The 26326-nt window shown below is 47.1% G+C and overlaps 1 protein-coding gene and 1 long non-coding RNA gene across 4 annotated transcripts in view; one reads left to right on the forward strand and one right to left on the reverse strand.

The window, feature by feature from the left end:
- The window catches only part of LOC144162806 (uncharacterized), a 40371-nt gene extending 34046 nt beyond the window's left edge, over positions 1-6325 (forward strand). For both annotated transcript variants that reach the window (XR_013320772.1, XR_013320773.1), the window contains exons 2-3: positions 2146-2180; positions 5800-6325. This is a non-coding gene — a long non-coding RNA (uncharacterized LOC144162806). The remainder of the gene's footprint in view (positions 1-2145; positions 2181-5799) is intronic.
- Positions 6326-6740: 415 nt separating this feature from the next.
- LOC144162805 (E3 ubiquitin-protein ligase RFWD3-like) overlaps positions 6741-26326 on the reverse strand; it is a 46769-nt gene continuing 27183 nt past the window's right edge. For both annotated transcript variants that reach the window (XM_077693469.1, XM_077693468.1), the window contains exons 6-15: positions 26160-26245; positions 24696-24798; positions 23099-23277; positions 21059-21278; positions 18005-18162; positions 16712-16918; positions 14096-14193; positions 13907-13998; positions 11081-11254; positions 6741-9016 (exon numbers count right to left, since the gene is read on the reverse strand). In XM_077693469.1, the coding sequence (XP_077549595.1) occupies positions 8852-9016; positions 11081-11254; positions 13907-13998; positions 14096-14193; positions 16712-16918; positions 18005-18162; positions 21059-21278; positions 23099-23277; positions 24696-24798; positions 26160-26245 (1482 nt within the window). In that variant the 3' untranslated portion in view covers positions 6741-8851. The remainder of the gene's footprint in view (positions 9017-11080; positions 11255-13906; positions 13999-14095; positions 14194-16711; positions 16919-18004; positions 18163-21058; positions 21279-23098; positions 23278-24695; positions 24799-26159; positions 26246-26326) is intronic.

Consider the following 26326-nt stretch of genomic DNA (forward strand, 5'->3'; position numbering starts at 1 on the left):
TTTTGTATGTCCACGGGCAGATGTTCTTCGGACATATGGAAACGTACGTCCTTTGTACATCCGCTGCTGGATGTCTGCTGTACGTTCGCAAAGGTATATCCTAACACGGAAGTACAGTGGCCGTCCAAACTTTACATTGGATGTTCACCTGTTTTTCGGACGTACCACGGACTTCGGTGGTTGCTTGGGACACACGGAAACTCACGCATGCATGCACAGACACATGTAAACCCGCCACGATCCATAAACTTTATCAGCTTTCTTGGCCTATATTGATGATTACGACGATATATAGCAGCGGTGGCGAGTACCGAGGGCAACATACTCGTCTAAACACAACTTTCCCTGATTGATTGTGGTGTTTAACGCGCCAACGCAACGTAGGCGATGAGGCGCGCCGTAGTGGAGGGCTCCGGATTAATTTTGACCACCTGGGGATCTTTAACGTGCGCCGAAATCTCGTACACACGGGCGTTTTCGCTTTTCGCCTCCATCAGAAAAGCGGCCGCCGCGGCCGGGAATCGAACCCGCGACCTCGGGCAAACACAACTTTCGCACTTCCAGCGTAATCGTTCCTCACCCGAGCGGGATTTGAAAAAAAAAAAAAAATACTACAGCGGCGTTCTTAAATCTAAGCCCACGTTGCCCTTTTGCCCCCAACATTTTCGTAAAAAGTTTGCTGCCGCAGTTTTCAGGTGGAACTATACTCAGGTACAAAATAAAAACGGCAACGATGATGATGATTGATAGTGGTATCCCCTTTGTAGCGGGGCGATGGCGTGTGTTATCTTACCAGAGAAAACTAAAAGAACTAATATACCTATGCTTCCCACTCTTTGTTTAATACTACCGCTGCTCTTAGGGCAGGCACAAAAAAACTTATTAGGCACAAAATACTTATTTTTTCTGTTGCATGTGGTAGCTGTCCTAGGCAATTATCCCATCTTTGCTTTTCGTCCATCTCCTTTCCGTCGCCTTCACATCCCTGAAGTTAGCTCCCTCTGCGCTACCCTTATGTCCTAGGGATTCTGGAAGCCGAACATTTCCCTCAAGTAGATTTGGATGGATACCCTCGCATTCTAACACTATGTGCCGCATAGTTTCTGTTTCTTTTCCGCAGACCACGCATACCCCATCATTTTGTGTATACTTTCCCACGTAGCTTCTACGAAAGCAACCTGCTCTAGCCTCAAAAAGCAAAGCACTGCCCTTGGAGTTATCGTAGAAATTTTCCTTCCTGATGTCCAATTCCTCAGCATAGTGCATCTCTAACGACGTTTTAGCTTCCATTTTTCTCTCCATTTATTCGTTTCTATCTGCCTTGCCTCTTTTTTTGGTTACATTGCCTGTCTTGGATTCCCGATTGTTCTGCGTATTTCATCGTTAGCCTTCTAGTCTTCCTTAGGCACTGCGTGTCCACGCTTTTCATGTATAGGTGCCTAAAAACTTTAGCTGTCTAAAACTTTCGTCAAAGGAAATTGCCGCTGTGCCTCATCACTGCAGCCAGATGTCACTCCGCGTGGCGCAAGTAGTACGTTACTGATAATATTTTGAACATGGCACGAGCCGTTTCCGTGATTTTTTCGGACTTCATATGCTTATAAACTACTCCAGCGACGACAAACGAACTACATGAGAAAATACAGACGACATTACGCATTCACAGAAATCTCCTTTAAAATCACGCGCGCCCATTGACGTCAGGGTCCGTCGCTTGGGCGGAGTGATACCGTACATGAGCTATTGCCGTTCTTATCTTGTTCCCTATAGTATAGTTGAACTCTCCGCTCTAGAGTAGATATTTTGGGTAGATTCAGACACGCAGAAAAATTAAATTCATTTTTTTTTCTTCTTGGAGGCGCTGGCGGTAACGCTGCACTAACAACTTCACACAGCAGGCCGTGGGGTTGCGCGGGAACAGTCCACGCGACAATGGTGTACACTGTAACGCGACTAACACCGAGATGGTACAGGTTAATAACACAAGAACCAATCACGGCTTATCGACCAAGTTGTTATTATCTACAGCAGATGGTTTGGTGCATGTGGAGTGTATATATTTCTAAGTACTTCGCAAGTGCCGTCTTGAATTTTTCACGCAGTACTGATGCAAGATCACTCATTCCTTGCTTGTTTTCTTTTCAGATGTAACGGAACAGCCAACATGGGCCCACAACCAGGTAAGGAGGTGTAATACGTGACACAATACTATTGACGACAAAAACAAGAAAAAATTGCACCATCTTCCCATAGGGCAACCCTGAGTAGTATGCAAAGAAGCCATGGGGTCGACTGAAGTTCCCATTAGTTTTCAGTTCGTCGTTTCCGTTGACGTTCAGCTTCGCGTGCCTTCGTTGTATCAGTAGCTTCTTGACGTAGTTTGAATGAGTGAAGGACATAAGGCGTGTTCGTAGCACATGCTCCCGTCTCGGTTTCAACAACTTAAAAATAATGTCACCTGATAGTATATATAAAAAGGGTGCGACATGCAAAATACTGCGCTTCAAAGATCAACGCGCGCGACACAAACGGCTCACGACATTGGAGTTTTCGGAACCGAAACTGAATAGAAAAGGCAGCCATAGCGGCAGCCGGACATGACGTACGTGATGGAACGGAAGCGGCCGCGTCACGGAAGAGCGCCACGTACCTCCCGTTGCGGCCAGAGAGTCGTGGGATCGAAACCGGGCACCGCCTAACTATTTTTTATAGTGGACTGCGCTGACGTCAGCCCAAACGCTGACGGGGCTGAAGAGACGCGCATGCGCAGTAGAGCGTGGACGGAGGACAATGACAACGAGGGAGGGAGGGACACAGCCCCGAGCATGAGATGCTTCTCATCTAAAACAAACCAACTGCTACTGCAGGCGATGTGCACAACATGACGTTAAGTTCGTCCCAACAATGGTGTCACAAATAGGTGAATTTGGATTCACAATGGGCTTCATTTCTTACAAAAAGAAGAGCAGAAAAATATTGTTCCTTGCTTGATGCTACGATAAGTATTATATTTAATCTGCAGCATTGAGCAAATAAAGTGTGCTTACGTCTTATTCGTTAACCCTTGACCACTCCTCCAGTGTGAACATTTTCTGCCTTAGTACGACCAAGGGACGACAGTATGCAGGGGATCGAGAGAAGTTACGAATATCAGCTTCAGGTGAGGTTATTATTGATTGAAGCTATGGACAAATAAAAAATGATTACAATAGTCCCATCAATATTGTTTTACCAGATCTGACAAAAAGGGCAAATGATAAAGTACGATGCTCGGTCTCGGCCCGCAGAAAAAAAAAAAAAAAGGAGGCTAACCCTATTCTGTACCGCTAGTGAAGAAGTATAAACGACTTCAAGAAAGTGCGCTTATTTTCCAGCGAGAACTGAAAGTATTTTTTTTTCTTTAATTTCGTCCTTCGAGAGCGGAACTTCCACGCAAGGTGGCGGTCCGTAGCGGACTACGCGCCGCTCTTCCCGCCTTGTGCCATCAGTGCGCATGCGCAGGCCGTCTCGCCACTTCTCGGTGCTGGTGGTTCGCGGAGTTACACTGTAGCAGAGGGAAAGCGCTTTCGGCACCGTTTGAACCTCTGACGTCATAACGTCACGTGAGAGCCCTTGGTGACGTCACTTAAGTACGCCAAGTTTCACGCCTTCAAACAGCTGACTTCGGGTTGGCTTTCTTGCATGACAACAACGCCGTGCAAAGAAGCCTCGTTTGATTGCTAAAAAAGAAAACATTGTTTGAACGCAATCAAACGATCCTAAAATAAACTGACCCTTCGATTTTAACTTATAGTATGGTAGCTCATTTAGTATAGGTATTGGAACATCTTTTACAACACAACACAAACATACAGAACGCACCGATGCCCTCAATAGCCTAGGTTCCTTTCCATCATGAAGTTAGAATTACCTAGTAAAGTAGAACTTTAAACTCAGAAAAAAAAAACTAGATTCTCTCAAGTACCAAAAGTACATTTGTTTTGTAGTACATATGCTTGTCTTGTTGTGAAACATCAATAGCCTGAGTTCTTCCCAAAATAGGTCGTACCTAAATTAAAATGCCTTAGTACTCTCGTCAAGAAAATATACCTTATGTGGTCAAGGAAAATGTCAAGTTAGGGAATTGGAAGCGGACACCTGCTTCTACATCCCCCCTCCAAAAAAAAAAAAATATAGTGATGCAAGCATTCGTTATTATGCTGAGAATTATTTGAAAGTTTTTTTGCATTACTTGTGTGTAAGTGGAACTTTTTGCCAGAACTAATAGCTGAACTCACTAACATTTGAGAGGAATCCTCCAAGGTGGAATAAGCTTCTGCAAAGGAAGTGGCAAGCACCTGAAATGCAACCTGATGATGTCAACGATACAGCCGGACCTATATGTTGCAGCACATGCAGCAAGTTAAAAGAATGCTCGAACGAGGCGCTTATGTAGGCAACACTTTTTCTACACTACTAAACCTGGTGGCAATGTTTACACTTGTGAACATTTTGAGCAGAAATAAAACATTAACAATATTTGAAGCAAGACATCAATACATAACTAATATTTGCATTGTTCTTTTAATTAAAAATACATGGCTGCTTGATTTTTGTGATAGCAAATAAAAACATACGCCGTGAAAGGAACAAAAAGCACTGGCGGCGCCCCCTCGTGGCAGTGCTCCAAGTTCACAAGTAACAAAAGGTTCCTGTAGATGGCGCGAGCAGTACAACACCGCTAACATGAATTTGCATGTTTGTATGAACGGGAATCGATCTGCTGGCTTTGAGAAGTTCTGTGAAGCGTAGCCTTGCGATTAAGTGATGTCAGGCAGCTTCACTGTTAACATCAGTGCTCGCGACGCCAAGTTAGTAAAGCTGGGCAAGTTTTTTTTTTCCCACCACGTTGCTCAAAAGTAGGACATACCTGCCTCATGAAAGGTCCCTACACGCAAGATTTCAAATTACACTACTGTTTCATTCACTATTTAAATTCGAATCTGGTTTTTAAGTGCAGAGCACTTTAGGGGCTTCTCTTGCCATCGTAGCTCACCTGCTGGACCCAAGTAGAGCTGCACGGCGTTCCATCATAGCGACGTCCCACAGAGGCTTCAAAAACCAACCGGTTTATATAGTCATAAGCGTTTCAAACTTGTGAACCGCTGGCGTTGGTCATACATCTCCCCATTGTTTAGCGCAAAGAAAACTGCAGGTACATTTGACGCAAACTACATGTAATTAACCGGCAGAACCCGCGTTCATTTACTTAGGAACACTCATTAGGTTGGTTTTTCAAGCAAAAAAAAAGTGGAAGTGCAGCCGCAGCGCGTGCGGGAGGAAAAGTGAGCACAAAAAGAACAAGAGCACCCGCTGGCGCAGTTTGAGGCAGGGGGCGCGCGAGCACTGCGAAGGCGGAAAATTTGAATTGCACTGGGTGGTGGCAGCAGTGAGCGAATAACGGCGCTACAGCTCATTATGGCAAATCACTGCTCTGCACTTCCAACAGCTTTCATATTGAGTGTAACAGCTTTACTTTTTATTGCTTACCCTTTATATGATGTCATTACCGAAGGTTGGATCCGTGCCGGTGGCTCAGTGGCTGCGGCAATACTAATCCCAACTCACAGGCTTGATTCCCAGCAGTAGGCGATAGACCGAAAACACCACAGTGGGTTGACATTTTGGTGTACATTAAAGATCCCAAGTAGCCTTCCACTACGACAGGCCTCGGGGTCAAGGTTCAGCTTACGCGAGCTTGAAGCGCAATAACTAACGCTACTCCTGTCTTCCTTTTTTTGTTCCTTTCCTGATTGCCAGAGGGCCCTCAACGCACAACTCCAAGGCTGCCAAGATACTGCACTTCTGATGCCCTGACAAGCATGGCAACAGCATCGTGACCAGTGGAACTCCCTGAAGAACACCGTGAATCCCCAACCCAGCAAACAGGCTTTCTGGCCCAACAAAAGGCCAATAAAGGCATCTGATAACACAAAACCATGAAGAAATCAACGAACATCTATACAGAACCTTCCACATCTCGGACTCTCGAAGCGCAATAGCAGCCTCTTCACTCATGTACATATTCAAACTGTGTGCCTTACAGCTATGTTCTGTAGATAGAAGCTAAAGAAACGAATGATTTAGCCTAGTCCAGTCACAAAACATGCTTTCGGGTTGCACTCATCTTAACCCTCTTTGACGCATTTATGTTCTTTGACAACATCAACATGTCTGTCATGTTTTTCATGTCCTAGCCAACAAAGTATAGACGCCATTGAGCAAGGCTCCTAGAGCACATCATGTCACTCGCACCAAACGCTGAAATAAAAATTTTCACGACTGTTGGAGCATTGTGTCTCAGTTTGCCTGCAGCATGCTTCGAGTACTGAAACAAAAAATCCTGAAGAGCAGTGGATATAGTGGGTGACCGAGAACAAAGAGCTACTATTAACTGATGATCAAGTGAAAACACCACTATTGAGTTGTTGGTGGCTAATTTTATTTTTCAATTTTAAATAAAGGATAAAATAAACGAAGTTGTGGTTAACAAACCTTTATTTAAAATAAAAATAAAATTTGCCTAACTTTAAAAAAAAAAATTGGAAGCAGCTCATTCCTAATTTTTTTAAATTTAAGCATCAGCTGAGGGCTTCAAAAGCCAACAGTCGAGGCTTCAAAAACGGCATGCTTCAAAAAAAGAAAAAAACCCTGCATCCCTTTTCCTGCATCTCCCCATTGTGTTTGATGAAATGAGCATCTCGTAAAACAACACTTTATTTAAAAAAACTCCCACTTGAGTTGGTTATTGAGCCACACCTTTGAACGCACACACGCGCATACAACACGACTCAATGACATACTCATCGATGGTGTACAGGAACCGCACTATATACTCGAGCCCAATCCCTGCATTTAGTTTCCCAGATCATACCGAATGAGCGAAGTGAAATACTCTATATGTATACACATACGCATATATATATATATTATGTACATTTCACGCCACAGCGATGATTGAAAAAAAAAAAAATTCCCGCACGGTCGAGATCACGTCAAACAAAAAAGCAGCACTTCCCAGGAAAACACAAGTTTTCAAGCAAAGTATTACACACACAAAGATGCAGCTCGAAGAAACAAGAAACAGGTGGTTCAAAGCATAGAGCACAAAAAAAAAAAACAAAGCAGTGTGCAGTCTCGAAAATACACACCCATACCACCACACAAAACTGTTGCCTGGCATCGTACGTCGCAAGGTTAGCGAGAAAAATGTGATATTACCACGCCACTCAAACTTGAGCGCAAAATAAGATGATCAAACTCACATGCTATGAACTGGCACAAAAGAAACACTCCCCAGAGCCGTGTGCTTACTGTTACTCCTACCCAGGTTCATATTGAGGCTAAAAACAAGTTAAAACAACCTCTGTACTGAACGCCTAAAAGCTCAGGCACACACCAAGGCTTGTGTGGAATAATACAGAATGCAAGAATTTTCTTTTTGGCTCATGGCAAAGTCGTGATTCTTCTACAAATTAAGCAAACTATTTTCTTTGCCTATCTTTCCGTGCAGGTTACGTGAGATGTAAAAAAAAAAAAAAAAACTTGGACTCAGTAGCTTTGTTTTAGAACCAAGCTTATAAAATTGAAGACACTCGTTACTAAAGCGCAGTGACAGCTGCACTGGCCAAATGGGCAGAAAAAAAAAAAGCGGCAAGTTATTGAATCATTACAAAGCCATTCGGAAATTCAAAAGTGACCAAAAACAACTCGTAGAAACTATACATACCTTCTTGTAACAACGTCCCAATGCCTCCCACGTAATGCTTGAATTTTTGGCACAAAAAAATGTGTAGAAAAATACCTACAAAGATTTAAAACAGAAATGCTTGGTATACAGATGAAAAATTTTAGCAAATGTGGACTCAAAATGACTTGGTGCTTGTCCCAATCTCTTGTGGTGGTGTCACGCGTTTTGCGGTGCAGTAAGTATGTTTACCTTCAAGCCTTAACTACCCCAACAGCATCCACCAATCAAGAACAAAATCCTACTTTGGGTGAAAATACAAGTGATACCCAAACAATCCAGCTCACAGAAAAACCACCTGGCAAGCTCTTAACAGCGGCGAATAAAACATGAAACTCAAAACTCCCCCCCAACTTCCTGTCACAGCAACTTTGCTGTTGCAATTTTTTTTAAATTTCATACAGGCAGAACAATCGCAGCAAGAAAAGGCAAGGCGTCCTCCTCAAAAAACTTTCTAAACGTGGCATGTAATACGGAGCGATGTTTTGTTGAAACAGCAACGACAAATGTTCCAACAAGCACCTCCCAAATGTTGGGTCCATTTTCAACACACTCTCCAAGTTCACACTGAACCCCCAGATGGCGTTCTCTCATCGATCTTCTAGCTGCTCGAATGGGCATACGTTTTCCAAAAACAAATGATGCTGCTGCAATGTTGCCTCTTTCTTCCTTTGTTGCACTTATCACGCAGAATTTAAGTTTCCATTCAGTGGAACACACTTCTACGACAAAGCTCTTTCAAGAGCTGACCACAGAACTAGCTCTGTCCAACTGTACAAAGGTGGCAGTTTCCTTTTTTTTCCATTTTTACACGCTATGAGACAGAGAGAGACTACTCCATCCACCACTGAAAATAATTTTGGCCACTGAAAGTTCCTCCTCTATGTACAAACACATGCGCGCACAAAAGAATGGCATGGATAGTTAACACCACACACGCACACACACACAAAAAGAAACAGTACACAACTTTGGTGAAGAAGAAGTCTGATGTTCCACTGTTCATTCACTCAAGTCCGACACCTTCCAGTCTCTCTTTTTTCTCCCTTTCTTTCTCGTGGTGGCTTAGCTGCTGACGCCGTGCTTGTAGGAGTAGAAAGAGAGCGTGTTCTTGGCCAAAGCGGCCAGTCCCCAGCCGGCAGGCGTCGTAACTGGACACACGTCCAGGATGGTGTTGGTCACTCCCAGGCGGTGAACCCGCTTCCCCAGGGCGGCATCCCACACGAGAACCTGCATGGATGATGATGACAATGTTCATTGCTGCAACGTCTTCTTTCTGAAGTGGACTGACAGACTGGTGTGGTCCCAGGTTGCTGTATGACCTCTCAATTCCATAGTTGTACAGTTGGCTAAATGCACGTATTTTTATCTTGACTTTACGAAGTAATGTCGTCCGGTACTTCCAATTTAATGAAGTCACGGCAAGAAAGCAAGAACAAGATTCTGGTCGAGGCACGTTTTATTTTGCTTCTCAGAGCCCACATTGAAAACATTCAGTGCTCGCTAATTCTTAAAAGGCTAACATGAAAGAAAAACGGTGAAAGCTACTGTTGTCAACTATTAAAAGTAATGAAAGAAGCCGCTCAAACTGCTCATGGACGGTTTAATACAGTTAAACCTCGTTATAACGAGGCGGTCTATAACGAAATAATGGATATAACGAGCAAATCGTAATTCCCCTTGAAAGTCCCCATAGAAACCGATGCAACTGCTCATGGACGGTTTAATACAGTTAAACCTCGTTATAACGAGGCGGTCTATAACGAAATAATGGATATAACGAGCAAATCGTAATTCCCCTTGAAAGTCCCCATAGAAACCGATGCATTTAAAACCTCGTTTTAACGAGGTAAAATTTGCCCATGGTGGAATATAACAAAGAAATTTCGTTGAGAAATCAAATTTTGAGCTAATTTTACAACAGTGCGCAACGCGGATTTGAGACAGTGCGTGACGCGGCAACTGTATTAGCAGTTCAGAACTCCCGCCACGCGCGCAAAGCTGGATGGCGCGCCATGCGGACGCTGCGCCCGCGAAGTCCCCACCCTCCTCTCGCTGCGCACGGCATGCAGACAATGGGGCCCTTCGATTTACAGTCTCGGCCTCACCGCAGGCTCCCCGAGAAGCAGTCCGACGTTCGATTTTCCCATGTATCCCTATGGCTTCGGGGAATCCTCAAACTACCCGCGATGAGAAAAACCCCAATGAACATGGCGCGCGCGGTTGTGGAGCAGCACGTAAGCGCTGCTCCACACAGTGAAGTGGTCTGGGAGTACTCCCTTCAACTCAAGATCATGGCTTTATCTCAAGTGTCGTGGTTGCATCCCGCGCCCATACTGCGGAGCTTTTGTACATAAAGAAAGACACTCAAAGGTTTTATAACACCTATCCACTGTCGGCCCGCAGCGCCTAAGCCTTACACTGAATGGACGAAAAGAGGGATAACTTCGAACCAGCACCTTGGCGAGGTGAAGTTCAGTTCATGGGGCACGGACGCGGGTTCGATTGACTAACAGCGGTGTTTAAATGTGACCGAATTGAAAAAAGAAAACAAAGCGGAAACCTAGTGACGTCTGCGATCATATTTAATGAGGCGTTGCGGAAAAGCACCGGTTTTACGACGACACATGAACTATCGTCGGCTATCCGAATTCCATTGCCCGAGAGTTAAAACTCTTAATTCATGCAATTTTCGCGACCGGTTTTAGTAGAAATTTCACTCCAAGTGGAAAGGTAAGTGCATAGCAGTTGTTTCTGGGCGATAGGCATTTGTGTGAAACCTCAATAACTTGTTAACTGTTAGGCATTTGTGTGAAACCTCAATAACTTGTTAACTGTACTGTAAAATCAAAACCTTGATTTCGATTTAACGATATTTGCACCTCCAAGTACGACTTTGTTATATTGAGGTTGCACTGTAATGCGAAGGCAAAGTAACCATTCGTCATTAAGGGTGACAGAGTGGATCCCTAGAGAAGGCAAGTGTGGCAGGGGGCAGCAGACATTTAGGGGGTTAGATGAGAAGTATGCGGGGAGTAATTGGTCGCAGTTAGCACAGGACCAAGATAATTGGAGATCCATGGGAGAGGCCTTTGCCCTGCAGTGGGCGTCGATGGGCTGATGATGATGATGACACTGTACTAAGAAACGCCTTTTTACCTCCAAAGGAGAATCTTTCTTATATAATGATTCCCTCAAGGACGTCGAAGGTCGACTGAGCAACAAGATGTTTAATGAACTGTTAAAGGGAGTGTAGGCAAGAGCCCAAACCCTCGCCGCCTGTGTGGTCCTCACCTGCTTGAAGGACTCGTCGCCGGCCACGGCCCAGCAGTTGCTGGAGTTCTCGGGGTCGAGGCAGATGCAGGAGCGTGACAGCTGCACCTGGGTGGGGCCCCCGTTGAACACCTGCACCACGTTGAAGGCACAGCGGCCCTCCGCTTCGTCCATGGGGAACACCAGGTTGCACACCTGCAGGAAAAAAATGGGGCCGTTGCTCTCCCACTCTCTATTATCCTCCACCCTTGCATTTCTTGCCGGTTTGTTTGGCTATTCCCAGCTTTTCCTCTATTCCCACTTCAGCTATAGGTTGTACTCACTAGTGTGGCACGTATGCCGGCAACCATGCGTGCGCGCCACCATGCCGGTGCCTGCACGCTCCCGTTTCTCAAGCGATGTTGTATGTGCTCGGCTACTTGCCAATTGATGTCTTTAGTCTCCCAGCTAACAACATACTCACTGTTACGCGGCCATTTTACCCCAATCAGCATGTGCGTGAACGCTCACAGTTAATTTGGAAGCAGTATTTGGATTTTTTACTGAACGACTCTGCCGTGAGGAAGGTGCGGGGCACACCTGTGCCAATATCTGTGTTTGCAGGCAACTGAGCTGCAGCGTAGGCATTTTGTGCGTCCCGCCCTTTCTTTCGCAACCGCGGCTACATTCTCCGGTGGTGATGTGGATATCTCTAGGGCAAGTAGAGCATCACCACAAAGTGTCACTGCGATTACTCATGTCTGCTGACGCTGCAGCTGAGAATCGGGTAATAACGGCGTAGACAATAGACGCCGGGGCCAGTTTTTGTTTTTCTGTGAGATGCGGATGCATGCACAGACAGGGCGGGCGCACGGTCATGGCAGTTTTCAGTGTCGCCAAAAAAAGAAATTGCCCACTAAACTTTAATGTTAACTTTAATGTGAATACCATCTATAAGTGGTATTCACTGTAAAGTTTAGCTGTCAATTTCTTTGCTTGGCAACACTGGAAACAGCCATGGACATGGCCGAAGCTCCACGGACATGGTGCGGCTTGTTCTACTGCGCCTACAAGCTGGAGGGAAGAAAAAAAAAAAAAAAAAAAAACGCCAGCGTGCATTGTTTGCTTTGTTTCAGCCCGGTTTCCAATGGTGGTATCAACAGAGATGTTATAAATCCCACTCAGATTGGACTCGAGGCATTATTTTACATGAGGTGGGGTAGAGTTTGGAATGTCCAGCACACATCATGTGCTTAGCACGGACAAGTACCGCCATACCGCGGGGCCCGACGTAACCAATAACGACGCATTCACATGGTTGCCCGTATGTGTGCCTCGCCAGTGAATACAAGCTATGCCCAGCCTTTCCCTTAGTCGCAGCTTTAGTTATTTTAAGTTCAGCTGTACCTGGCTTTTGCTTTCTTCCCTATTTTAGCTATTGCTCACTTTCCCGTAATCCTGGTGGAGCCATCTGTTCCCGCACGGGTAACTGCTTGTGCTGGAAGCCCTGCTCTGGAAAGGGGTAACAGGCTGTAGCTGGAACTACTTGGAGTTCTCCAATATGCGCCATTTCTGCAACTCATCTTCACTTCAGAGCCTGAGCCGTGCGAGCAGCCCAGCTTCATTTGTAAATAAAAGGCAAGCATAATGGCGTGGCGTGTAGGGGACATATACCAAGCCCTGCTGAACACTTATTTTCATTACAACACTTACTAAATAAGAGAAGAGTTGGTTTTTAAGTTAGGAAACATTACATCAGGTAATGCCTACTAACACTTTTATGTGATTTCTTTTACGGCTAGCGGCAGCAGCCGCAAGAATAAAAGGAGGGGAACAGCGCAAAATGAACCAACATGCCCAAACCTCAGTCCTTGCAAGCCGCAAGAAGCTGAGTGTTGCTTCCTCTTTCTGACTACAGATGGCAGGCCAACCTGGTTGCCCCTGTTTGCCTCCAGCTTGGTGGGGTCAACCGCAGACCACTTTTTTGTACATGGGGACCATGGAGAGTTTCGCAGCTCTAAATGTTGATTGAACAGTTCTGGGAGCTACCTGCGTGGCTCCATGGCTGTGGGTACGTCAGCGCACCTGGCACATTTTCTAATGCCAGAAACGCTTAGTCATGTTGATTACACCCAACACTAATGGGCTCAGCGAACAAATTCGGCATGATGACCATGTTCGCTATGCACAGGTCGAACTGTATCATCACACCTACTTCAACTCTCCGAAAATCTAGACAATGCCCAAAGCAGTATTTTAACACGACAGCTGTTTAGGCCCAGCTTTGTCTGTCCTTGCACCAAAAAAATACCAAAGCCTCAATTAAAAAAAAGGCAGCGAGGTCTTGAGAATCGAACCCGGGACCTTTACGCCGTGAAACCAGCAACCTGGGCCACCTCAAAGGCCAGAGGGGTATGGGGTTAGTAGCAGCGGCAGAGAACAATAACATGTGCAGCCAACCGGAAAGAAAAGGTACGAGTCCCCGTGGTTGGAATTGAACCGGCGTCTACCCTATTGAGCTATCATCGCGTTCCGAGCGCACAGCATTTCCTTTGAATTCGTAGCGCAGGCATTGGCTTTGCACCTGGCCGCCGGTTCTAGCGCGTGCCAATGCAGCCCACTTCGCGAGAGACGTGAAAGAATACGGACAAAATGATCCGGGCCTGCCAGTCGTAGAGAACTTTCAGCGGCAAGTTCGGACATCCATGTGAGATGCAACCGCCGGGTCTCCGACGGAGGGAGAGGGGCCGCCAGCTCTGCTGCTTCTCCAGCCTTGCACCAGTAGTGCAAGTAGTGCAAACACCACTTTGCCTTGGAGGCTTTACTTGTACGTTTGATTGTCCCGGGCAGAATGAAGAGTTCACTTACGGAGTGAGTGATGTGCGGGTTCCTCAGCGTCGGCCGACAGCTCATGAGCAGGTGTCGCGTGTTCTGTTCGTAGCTGATGGAAACGCAGTTGCCTGGAACAGGGGGATGAAGGCACGAGGGGTCAGACAAACGCACAACCGTGCGAAAGACCGCGCAGAGCTAGAACGAGCAGCTCTGCGGAACTCTCACCTTCGAGGTGCAGCGGGTGCACCCTGAACTCGTTCTCAGCCTGCTTCTCAAAGAAGGAGCACATCTGGAACTGCGACACCAGCAGTCCAGAAGGAGACCTGTCGAGGAAAGAAAAGGAGCGCAACATTGGGGGCTTTGTGGCAACTGGCGGGAAATTTTGAACGAACCGCAAATTATAAGGGAAACAATTTACCATCGCTCACTAGAGGAAGTTGACAGAAGCATGAAAGCTAAAAGTGCGTCCAATCGATCGTGAAACCTTCAGACCCAAATCACAAACAAAGAACAAACCGATGCGACGATTTTTCCCACAGTAAGTAAACACATCTACAAGCAATCTAAATGCATATTGATACGAGGTTTATCAGATAAAGGTATACTACTGTTCTCCTTCTTCATGATCAATGCGTGTATTGTCTTATCTAAAACGGTTCCTTTTCCGCAATTTTCAAGTAACCCTCTTGACACAATGGAAGCCCGGTTCACACGCGCACTGTGTGTCCAGAGATCTCATCAGAGCTTTTCGGTCGGCCGACTGGTCTGTGGGGAAAAGCATTACTTTCCTGACAGGACGCCATCGGTCCCTCTAAGAAATCTTTCGCTTTAAAGAAAAAAACGCCTCAACGCTGGTATAGACGGGCAATCCTATCACCAAAAGAACAGAGGCACACTGCAACAGTTTTTCTTGGTTCATCAGGCTACTTCATTGAACATATCCGAAAAACGACACACTGTTTGAAGTTCAGGCCTGGATGGGAAAACCGGTTTTTCTAGTTCCCACGTACCAGGCCCAAACTTCAAACGGTCGTTACTTCTGCTACAAACAAGATAGAATGATACTGTTAGTCTTATTGCACTCCTTGATTTGTGCGCAGTTCACTGGTACCTTGCTCAGCTGCATCACTCCAGCAGCTTTTTTTACAAAAGCTGTCACAAACTCAAATATAAAAATCGAAATAACTTTGAATATACAGTGTAGACCGCTTATAACGTATGCCGCGGGAGCCGCAAAAATCCGCACTATAAGCGGTACCGCACTATAACCAAAACACGCGCCAATTCAACCACATCGCCACCTATCTCTCAAGTCAAGCTATATTTATCATCACTCAAACGCACAGCACTTAAAAACGAAGGCACGGTCTATATTTCGTATTATTTTTAACATCAGCCGCTGCTGCAGGGCAAAAGCGCAGTCTTACAAACGGCGAGCGCGGCTTTAACTTCCGTTGTGTTTGTTTTGAAAGACCATGGCTGCGTTTTTAGCGTCTATGAACAGATGCCGCAAGACGTGATAAGAATGCCAGCGGGATTTTTTTTTTTTACCCCACCTTGTGTTCACGATGCCGAAGGCGGCTGCTTATCAGCGCAACGTACTGGTGGTGGAAATCTTCGGCTTCGCGCGGCTCGAATGTTCGGAAAGGGAAAGAGCGGTGGCTTATCTGCAACAACGTTCTAAAGCGTGAACCGCGTGGTAGATTTGGTATCGCGAAAACGTGCAGTTCACGCCAGCGCGGATACAACTGGCGTGGTGTGGGCGGCGCGGTAAGAGGCGGCAACATGGCGTCGGCACTGGCCGTGAAGCGGTGCAGGCAGTTCCAGTAAGTTCCAGCGACCGCTTCTAACCGCTCGCTGAAATGCCGCACGGGGCGCAAGCGAAGATGCTCATGCAAGAAAAGAGCTAATAATGTGGGCGAAAAGTGGAATATAAACTGCCATCTACGCTGCTTGTGAAAGCGCCCACCAAAAAATACCGCGGTGGTAAGCCTAAACATCTCCGGCGCGGCTAGCCGGCTCGGAGCGCTTCGAATCTCCCGCCATTAGGTACGCGTCTCCCCATTGGTGCAAGTCGTCAGGCTCCTCCCACTGCCACGCGAAGAAGCCACCGCGAGTGCGGAATCGTCGATACGAGCACGAAAAAAAAAAAAAAAAAAAAACGCGCAACGCCGATGTGCACGCTTCGTGCGCGAAAACGGGCCATGCGGTTCACGATTAATAAAATCAACTTGCCGCGCGCAGATGGGGAGACTGTCGCTATCTTCCGAGATGCATCAAGCAAGGTCAATTGTGGTTATCAGGTACGCACGAACTAAAGGGTGCCTATTTTTTTTCTTTGGGTGTCTACGTTAGAGGAGGGCAAGGGGTGCACGCTGCGTCAGATGGCCGATTTCATCCTTTCTTTTTTCTTTTGCTACCCTAAAACGATGCCTCAGCTGCGCCGGTCGATCCGCAGACCCGCCGAAAAACCGCACTATAAACGGTATTGTGCTTCGGCCAACCGCATCTTAAGCGGTATGCTTATGCATTGAGTTCTATGGGAGGCAAACCGGTGGTCGCAAAAACCCGCGTTATATCCGGTCCCGCACTATAAGCGGTTACGTTATAAATGGTCTACACTGTACTCATTTTACATGAAAACAAGTTTTATATCTACAGTCAGAATGAAAAACTTTCTATGCCCCTAATTTTCCTCATCATAACCGCAAAAATAAACTTGTTTGGTTTAGGAATAGTGTGCCCCCTGAAAGAGTACATCCCTTCCGCCTTTCAAATATAGATGAACCAACAAGCCCTGCATTGTCAAACAAAAACCCGGCTTTGACGAGCGCAAGTCACCTGTCCTCAGCGGAGCAGGCGCCCCGGGGGATGTGGCGCATGGCGACAACCGGCTCGAAGCGGTCCGTGCTGGGCAGCTTGCAGACCGACTCGGAGGTGACGCGCATGTCATACTTGAAGACGGCCCCATTGCGCAGCCCCACGTAGAAGCAGTTGCTGTCGTCCTGGTCCCACGCACAGCTCCACGCCTCCATCGGCTGGTTGTAGCTGCCCAAGGGGGGAAAACGAAACGGTCGGCACTCCACTCATGACACTACTACTAAAGATGGCAAGCGTTATTACATCACACTGGCAAAAGCTGGTGCTTTTGGGTTTTGAATTACAGAGCACCTTTACGAAAAACCCTCCCACATGACATTAAAAAGGGATCCATAGATAAATCTTGTTGAAAAAAAAATCCCCCCACCTCCCCGAAGGGGATCGTGCGGAAATGCCAATGCATTGGGCGCACCGAATTCTTCTTTGCGGTATTGTTGCCACGAGGGATTCGACTTCACCGACTTCCATCGCTATCAAGGCGCCAGTCGGCAAGCAGTCACGGAGAGAGGCGCGCGCTCCCTGCATTTATATGCGCAGCGAGCGGAGAGAGGTACGCGGAGAGGAGAGAGAGACCTGCGCCAGCCCGTGCGCGAGCTCCCTCTCCGCCCCGAGCTCCGCGATGCGAGCGCCCTCACACGCCGAGCGCGCTCCTCCTCTCCCCTTGCCCTCCGCTACTCCACACCTGCTCCGGTTGCTAGGCGCACGCCGCTCAACGACGCAAGACAACCTGCGGCTAAGAAATGCATTCGCATTTAAAAGCGTTGACACATATTTTCACTAAAGTAGTCGACCGATTTTCCAGACCTGGAGGGGAACAAAAAATAGTCGAAATAAAAGAGCAGTCCGGAAAATTCGTGAGCCATTACTTCTATGGGACAACCGGCGGTTCCTCAAAAAAGTCAGAAATACCCAGCAAGTCCGAATTTTTGAGTCCGGAAAAACGGTCGGCTACTGTACTGTTCTACGAAGCAGCCCAAGAGGCATGGAAAGAAAAATGACGATAGGTGTCATAGTGATGGACATCAGAAGCAGCAGTGAGGATCAGGAGCGGAAGACATGCCAGATCAAATCCCAAGAAAGCAGTGGCCTCGGGTGGGACAGGCAATGTATGATGATGATGGCAATGGTGGAGAAGATGGCAATGCTGCAAGATGACAAACATCACGCGGATGATGATGAAGTTGGTGACGATGGAAAACAACCAGCCCCGTGGAGATGCCCCGCAGCAGGAACTACCGTCAATCCCGCACTGACCTCTGGACGGCGCTGTTGCTGACCATGGCGGTGAGTTTGACGGTCTTGTCATGCGAGGCGCTGAGCACCAGGGCGTCCTGCCGGTGGAACGCAATGTCCTTGATCTCCGCCTTGTGGGCCATCACGAACTCCGACGACTTCAGGTCCAGCAGCGAAACCTGAGGGGAATGGGAAGGGGGGGGGAGGAGATACACCTCGTAACTGCGCAGCCGTGCACGGATTGACAAGGATGTTTTTTTGTAATTATAGGTCCTGGCACTGCCTCCACCACTGAGTTCCTCTCGTACTTGGCTTGGCTAGCCACGTGGCTTCTTTTCGCTCTTGAAGCCAAAATCAACAAGAAGGGGACACATTTTTTTCTTGTTCATCTTGCATGAAGCTTCGAAATAGCCGCTGACAGATAGCTGTTTTGGAGCTCCTCTTCCATATTATTCAAAAATTTTTACAAAAATATACAGTCGAATCCCACTACAACGAAATTGACGGGATGTGCAAAAAATTTCGTTGAAGCGAAAATTCATTGAGGCGAATCTGCCCCAACACAGCACAGAAGGGTAAGAAAAATAGCACGGTATATTTCCGCATCATTGGCAGCATAATACTGTTTAGAAAAAAGAGTGACGCACAGTAACGTCGTGTTTAGTCAGATAACAAACATACCAATGGTTATCTGTTTTTTTACCAGCACGCAAAGAGCGCGATACTGAGGAGAAGGGGAGAGGTGAAGAAATGAAGAAATGCAGGCGCAAAGCGTATTGCTGTACAACAAGGCGTTTCCACCGAGCTGATGACTTGCTGCTAGGCGGTTGGAAGCCCCCCTCTCGCCTGTGGCAGGAACGGCGCCGTTATCTTAATTATCCTCTGACTAGGCACAGCAGCAACTGACCTTGGCAGGCAAGCCGCGTGCGCTTGCATTTATCACGACCGCCCGCTCGCGACTAAAATAGGGTGACGCGGGTTCAAGACTAAACCCGAAAACATTATTTTTGCTTTTGACTTTGAAGAATTGTAGAAGGAAAACTGCAAGGGCAGCTGCTTACAACACATACATTACGGTGCTGCGCCAGCAGCCATGCCAGCAGAAGAGCACATTCGCACAATTTCAACTGGATACAGATTGGCTATAGCTCCGGCTTGGCGAACCTGGCTTGCGCCTCGTGTAAAGACGGCCCGCTGCATTGTTATCACCATCACACAATGGCGTCAACCTATGAGGTTTTTTTTGTTTTGGGTGGAGTGTGGGACTCTAGTGTGGGTGCACCGCGCATGTTTTCGGTGAAACTAAGCGTCCTGAACGTATAAAAACTTACAGATAGCTGTCGCTATGCTTATTTTATGGCAAAATAGTTGTTCAAACCCAGCCCAAATCAACAAAAATTTCGTTGAAGTGAAAGCAAGCCAGACAAATGGTTCGTTGTGGCGAGGACTTTGTTGCATTGACTTCTATGGCTAACTGACGGGGACATGGAAATATTTTGTTGAAGCGGAAATTTCGTTGAAGCGGACTTCGTTGTAGCGGGATTAGACTGTAGCTGCTTTTTTTGCAGCCACAGGCAACTGTTCAGCCTATCCACAAGCCAAGCCAAGTAACAATAGAATGTTCCTCCCCGGTACATGACAGCGCGCTGACTGAAGTGCGGCTCGGCTAGACACTGGCGTCAGGTTTCCCTCTAGTACAGTTAAACCTCGATGTAATGAACTTCAATCTAACGAAACCCTCAATGTAACGAACCATGGAATTTTCTGTAACTTCAAGCATATGCACACCATGTATTTTCACCTTCTCTGTAACGAAGTTCCATTTGCCGGAATTTCAATGTAACGAAGTTTCACGGAGAACTAGGCACGATATTTAAGTTGTACGGGTATATTTTGAAAGACGCAAGCGCCGAAATGGGGTCTCAATAAAACGCAAACGGCAACACGGGCCGCCCAATGCGGCAGATGTAGCGAGCCACGGAGTCTGTGAGCAAGCCCCTTGCCTACAAACTGCGCGACGTGCATACACAGCTGGCGCACTGTTTCTGTTTCTGTCGGAGCTTAATCGTCTACGTGGGCATCAGCGCGAACCGCATGAAGCGTTTTCTCCCCACTAAAACGCAAAATGCACCCCCCGCAAGCCACAGGCGCGCTGACGCAGCCGCAGAGACCACCTGCGCGATGTGGGTAGCTGCAGCGACCGCTTCTGACTGCTCGCTGAAACGCAACTTGAGGGGCAAACGAGAGGGACAAGCGAGAAAAAAAAGCAGATCATGTAGGCAAAATTTTCACAGTAAAATTTCATACGCGCTGCTTACGAAAGCGCCCATCAAACACCTCTACGGTGGTAAGCCTAATCGCCTCTGGCGGGGCCGTTGCTGCCGCTGCTCGCCCTTCATTCGAGTTCGCTCATGCTTGTTGGGTTTCATCGTTCTAGCAAACATTTGTGAATCTTTATGAGCCTTGTGCGCGCGTTTTTTTTTCACACCCGCGTCCGCAATGGCGCGCCGGCGGCGGCTTCTGCCTCAGCCAGGAAGTGACTCGTGCTGCACGCGGCAGTGGGAGGAGCCTGACCAGTTTCCCCAATGGGGAGGCGCGCACCCTATGGCGGGAGCTTCCGAAGCGCTCGGGGATGCCGGCTTGCCAGATGATTGCCAGCTTGCCTACCGTGGAAGAAGCCAAATGAGGTAGCAGACGATCAAAAAATCTGGTTTCACAATTTCTGGTCGTCTGCTACCCCATTTGGCTCCTTCCTGCTGTGGAAGGAGCATGAACCCCGATCATTTCTGCATACCCCGGGTGGCACCATCGTTCCAAGATCAGCTTGCACTGGCTGGCACGCCCAAGTCGGCCGCCATTCTCTCATAGGCGAAAATTGCTTTCATTTATTTTTAGAATAAACATGTAAGTACTGCCATTGTTCCTGGTGCCAATTAAAATAGACCACAAAATGCGACCTTCGTGTGAAGTTTGAGCACAAACCGAGCAGCGGTTCACTCAGGAAAAATATTTGAAGTGTTCCAATTATCGTTGCAACACCCTGTATTAGTACAAAACTCTCCGGCCTCGGCCCACCTTGCGGAGCCCGAAGCCGGAGAAGAGGCCCGTCCGGTTCTGGGACACCACGAGCAGGTCGAGGACCCCCGAGACGGCCAGACTTCGGCAGGTGGTGTTGGCGCCCAGGTTGATGACGCGGTCCAGAAGAAAGCTACCAGCCGACCGCTGCGACGACGTCGTGGGCACACACAGGCTGCTGCCCTCGCCACACCCCAAAGAGGAGGAAGAAGGGTCCAGCCTGGGGGAGGAGAGAGAGGGACACCCCCGCTTATAATGAACAGGGGAGGCGACAAGGGAAGAGCGGGGGAATACCACTTGTCGCCTCCTCTCCCACTTCCTTTTGGGAATGGGAGAGGAGGCGAGAAGTGGCCGCTGGTTGCAAAACACCGCAGAAGAAAGCAGGTGGAAGAATATAGCAGGGGCTTCGCAGAATATTACTAGTGATTGTACAACTTTAGTCCGTTATTTTGTTATAATTTTCACTACAAGCCCCCCTTACCCGACGCCCTGCTGGGCCTGTAAGGTACTTTGAATAAATAAATAAATAAATTAATTAATTAACTTCTCACTGCCAAGTGAGTAGGGAACGTGACATGTGGTACGGTGTTGTGTACGGAAGGACTCAAACACAACGCACTAGTTTTGACCCTTCCTATGTTTTGCCCACTATATCCTACACCCTACACCGCATCGTCAAGGTGTTCATAATAGGACACCATAAAAACGAACAAATCGTCTTCACAAATGCTTTCGAATTTATCACACATCTGCACGGTCTTGCTTGCACTTTGAAATTGAGCCTGTACACGATTCTACTCGTGGTGGCGGCATCTTTATCTATGCAGTGCCGTCTGCGAGCGAGTCGATTTGGCGGCTTGTATGACTGCTCGTACGTCATGTAACCGCGTGCAAGCCCTTCTTGATGGAAGTTTTTGGCCAGCACATTCTATGCTCTCATCTGTACGTAGTCGAAGTGAAAAAGTTGTTGTTTGGGTCAAACTGTAATTATCTAGCTCAAAACAGCCATGTTTTGGGGGGGCCAGACTGAAGCCGCCATTCATCTCGGAGCAACCTGATCAACACCAGTTATGAGTGTACACTCAAAACTAGTGGTGCATCACTTCTCCATAACATTATTATTTTTTTTTACAACAGCATTCCCATATGACAGTTACTTGAAAGTTGTACTGCAAAAGTAAAAGTTTCTTGGAAAAAAAAAATTGTGGCCCCTGTCCTTAGGCAGCAGAACCTGACAGTGTAACGTAGTGTTGACTGCGAACCTATGCAGGGTATATATTTACGGTGCATACCGTTTCTAATGTACCCGATTATAGTGGGGGACTAACAAAACACGGGTTTTTGCGAACACCAGTCCGCCTCCCTAGAGCTCAATAAACTCACGGTTGCCAAAATTCCCTCTTGCTGAAAGTTGATTTTATGAAAGCTAAAAAGGAAGCTCAAGCATCTACTAAAAAAAAAAAAATTCCCGGGCCATCTTCTCCACTAACGTGAAACCTGGGGAGGGGAAAAGCATGCAGTGTATAAGTGTATTCTTGGCGCCTTAGCGTTTTTTCCAACGGGGATGAAACCGTTGGGGGGGGGGGGGTAGAGGTGTACAGCTTTGCTGTAAAAGTCTCTTGTCTTAGAAGCACGAAGTGTTCTAAGGCGAGGCGTTTTAATACCGTGACTACATAAGACGACAGTTACGACGACATGAAACGTCGACAACCCGAGCCCCTAAAATAATGTTTGCACACAATTGAAGCTGTGAAGCAACTTCAACTTTCATCCCCGCCCGCCCCCCATCCCCATACCGGGAACATAGGGAGATGATTGATTGATTTAGTGATTGATTACGGGGCTTAACGGGTCGAAACTAACTACACAGGTTATGAGGCGTGCCGTAGCGGGGGGCTCAGGATTAATTTTGACCAGCTGGGGATCTATAACGTGCGTCAAAATCTCGAACACGAGGGTGTTTTCGCTGTTCGCCTCCATCAGAAAAGCGGCCGCCGCGGTCGGGAAGCGAACCCACGTCCTGTAGGGAAGATGGCTCACCGCATCCTCTTGTTGGACTCCCTGTAGTGGCTGTACTCAGACTTGACCTTTTCGTAGTCCAAGAGGAGCAGGTTGTACTTCTGGCGCATCAGCTCGGCGTCAATCTCGGACCGCTTCCGTTTCTCCCGCTCTTTGCTGAGCTCACCAACCACGCGGTCGAGTTCCGTTGTGTCCAGCGCCTGCGCATTCGTTCACTCATTCATTCGTTCATTCCTTTGTTCATTCATTCATTCATTCACTCAGTCCATCCATGTATCAGATTTTTGGGGCATAAAATTGGATTTCACTATGTTCGTAAGTATTTGGAAGGCAGACACAAAAAGAAAAAGTGAAGCCGTTCCACTCAACGTGAAAGCTGTTAAAAGTGCAGTGATTCGCCATAATGGGCTGTGGCGCCGTTATCCGCTCACTGCTACCACCCAATGCGATTGAAATTACCTGCCTTCACAGTGCTCGCGCGCCCCCTGCCTGAAACTGCGCCAGCCGGAGTTCTGTTCTTTTTGGGCTTGCTTTTCCTCCTGCACGTGCCAGCATTGCACTGAAACATTTTTTTGCTTAAAAAACCAACCCAACGTGTGTTCCTAACTAAATGAACGAAGGCGCTGCCGGTTAGTTATGTATATTTTGCTTCAACTGTACCGGCAGTTTTCTTTTCGCTGAACAACACGGAGATGCGTGACAAGCGCCAGCAGTTCACGAGTTTTGAATGCTTATGCCTATACTATAAACTGCTTGGCTTTCAAAGCCTCTGGGTTACGCCGCAACGGCGGAACGCCATGTGGCTCTACTTGGGTCCAGCGAGCGAGCTACGAGGACAAAGCAAGCCCCTAAAGAGCTCTGCACTTAGAAGAACAACATGCATCAACACAGACAGTTGCGGCCAACTTTTGCCCACGGGCCATCACGCGGCCTAAGCAGCACGTCTTGATAAAACAAATGAAGAGAGTGTCCAGCTGCCGAACATGTTTATTCCCATCATCATTTTTCTTTGCGCCCTTTCATTTTTCTTCGTTGCCATGACTCAACACCTGCCTGCAATTCGAATGGCAAAGTAAAGAGGGCATCCAGCAGGAATATACTTTGCTACTTGCCGTAACGCTACTTCTGTTTTAACGTGCTCAAGCTACTCACATAGGCCTCAATATGTTGAAGGCTCCAACACATCCACCAGGTTCCCCTTTCAGTCACCTAGAGCCATCAAGCTTTAACGGTGCTGGGGACGCGTTCGTCTCGGGATCGATTCCCATCCAGACCCAACTTTACCCAACGTTATGTTCAACTCAATTACTTTTGTTCTCTTTGAGTAATCGACAATTGTATGCGAATTTCTTGCTTATGCAGGACGTCGGATTTCCGACGTACGAAATCAACCAAGGATTTCGCATTAAAATGGTGTTCGCACCAAACTGCCCGACAAGCAGCCATGGTGGTTGCCACAGTAAACCCAAATTTCAAGCTGTCATGAATTGCCGTTGTAATGTGCGAAGTTGTGACAATGCTACCATTTGAGAGATCACCTCGCCTTAATACTGTTGCCCATTAAAAACCCTTTTTCCGAGATTCTACACCAAAACAACACCAGAGTAGTTGCACTCACCGCGAGCTTCTGTGCGTAGATTGGACGGATGTCACTCTTCCGGGCCGACGCGTTGCACTGGGGGCATTTGGCGGCCTGCCCTCGAACCCATTTTTCGATGCAGCTGAAAAAGAAACGTTACGCAAGTGTTTTGAAGACTAATGCAAGCAAGAAAGGCCATCTTGGTGCAACTCGGGTAACGCACAAAAATTTGCACTCATGCTCTGTAGCCGATTTTTTTACGAACAATTTTACACAGCCAAAGAGGGAACACTACTTTCAAGTTGGGCGAAGCAATACCTGAGGCTACGGAATCCACCACAGGGAAGAGCTACAAATTGTTTTAGGCCAAGTGGGAATCTTTAAAGGGACCAACCATGTGGACAAAATACAAATTTGTTTTATTCAAAATATTTCATGTTTTATAGTTCCCCCGCACTGGTCCGGCAGCAACTGATGCCGTCTTCACAAAGAAATCAATCAATTTAAGCTAAAATTTTGATTCTCCTGCCAAATTGTATATTTTTGGGACGCCAGCAATGAAGTAATAAGTGCGCGTATTCAAACGAACTTCCACTGCGTCATTCGGCTCTGCAGCCTTGCTTGCCGTCAGTCCTCCCAGATGCCGCTACCATACTCAGCCACGGACCGTTGTCCGCCGTTGCTTTGTTTCTGACTGTATTTACACCTTACTTGTTTTTGTTACTGTAGAAAGTAATTGTTTCGTGAAACATGGGATATCCTTGACAAACAGGGTCACGTAAGACAATGTCGCTTATGCCAATCAGCCACTGTCTAAGACAACTCCATAGCGGCAGACTGCTGGGCAGCTAAAACAAGCATAGTGCGCCCACTACCAACAGCAGTGAGCATTGGTACTTCTATGCTTACGTGTGTTTTCGTAACTTTCATTGTTTACCGCACCATTCTTACTACTGTAAAATTATTATGGAAACATTGGGACGGGAACTCTTACAAAGCCAGCGCAGAAAACTTCGACTGAGGTTTTATTCTTTAATTTACCATTCTACTACAGGACTGGGTTGCGAAAAGTACGTACTCGAGCCTCATTACAAACATGGACATTTAAATCACAAGTCCAAGATCCATAAATTTGTCTGCAAAACTGATTTGTTTGAAAAATCTTTTTTCCCTCAAATCCCTAATGACTGGAACCATCTGCTTTACCATATTGTTAGTACACAGAACGCAATAATTACATCTGCTCGCATGTGTGCGCAATTTACGCGCTTTTCTTTTTTGGTGTTTCAATGGCTGCAGAACTGATGCTGCCTCAATTATCATCTATGCTGTTTTGTTTGTAATGCCTCAGGCGCTGTGGATATTGTGTGAATACATAATAAATAAATATGCGAGATTTAAACTTGAAAGCAACTGCAAAATTTTGGCCTCAGTAATTACACAATAAAGCAGCCTCAAGTTGTGGCTGACAACACCAGGTCCATGTGTATACGCAACATTTACCTGAGTCCGTAGAGATGTCCACACTTTAGCGACGCCAGCCGATGAACGCCCGACGCCGTCCAGGTTTCAAAACAGATGGTGCACGTCTGAAATGCAACAGCAAGTAATGATGCGAGGGGAAAAACAAAAACGCGTGGGTACAATGTGGCCCACTTTTGTTAAAGGGA

Source organism: Haemaphysalis longicornis, unplaced genomic scaffold (assembly GCF_048455015.1).
Source record: "Haemaphysalis longicornis isolate Haplotype H1 unplaced genomic scaffold, Haemaphysalis longicornis Haplotype H1 scaffold_12, whole genome shotgun sequence".
NCBI classification, from domain to species: domain Eukaryota; kingdom Metazoa; phylum Arthropoda; class Arachnida; order Ixodida; family Ixodidae; genus Haemaphysalis; species Haemaphysalis longicornis.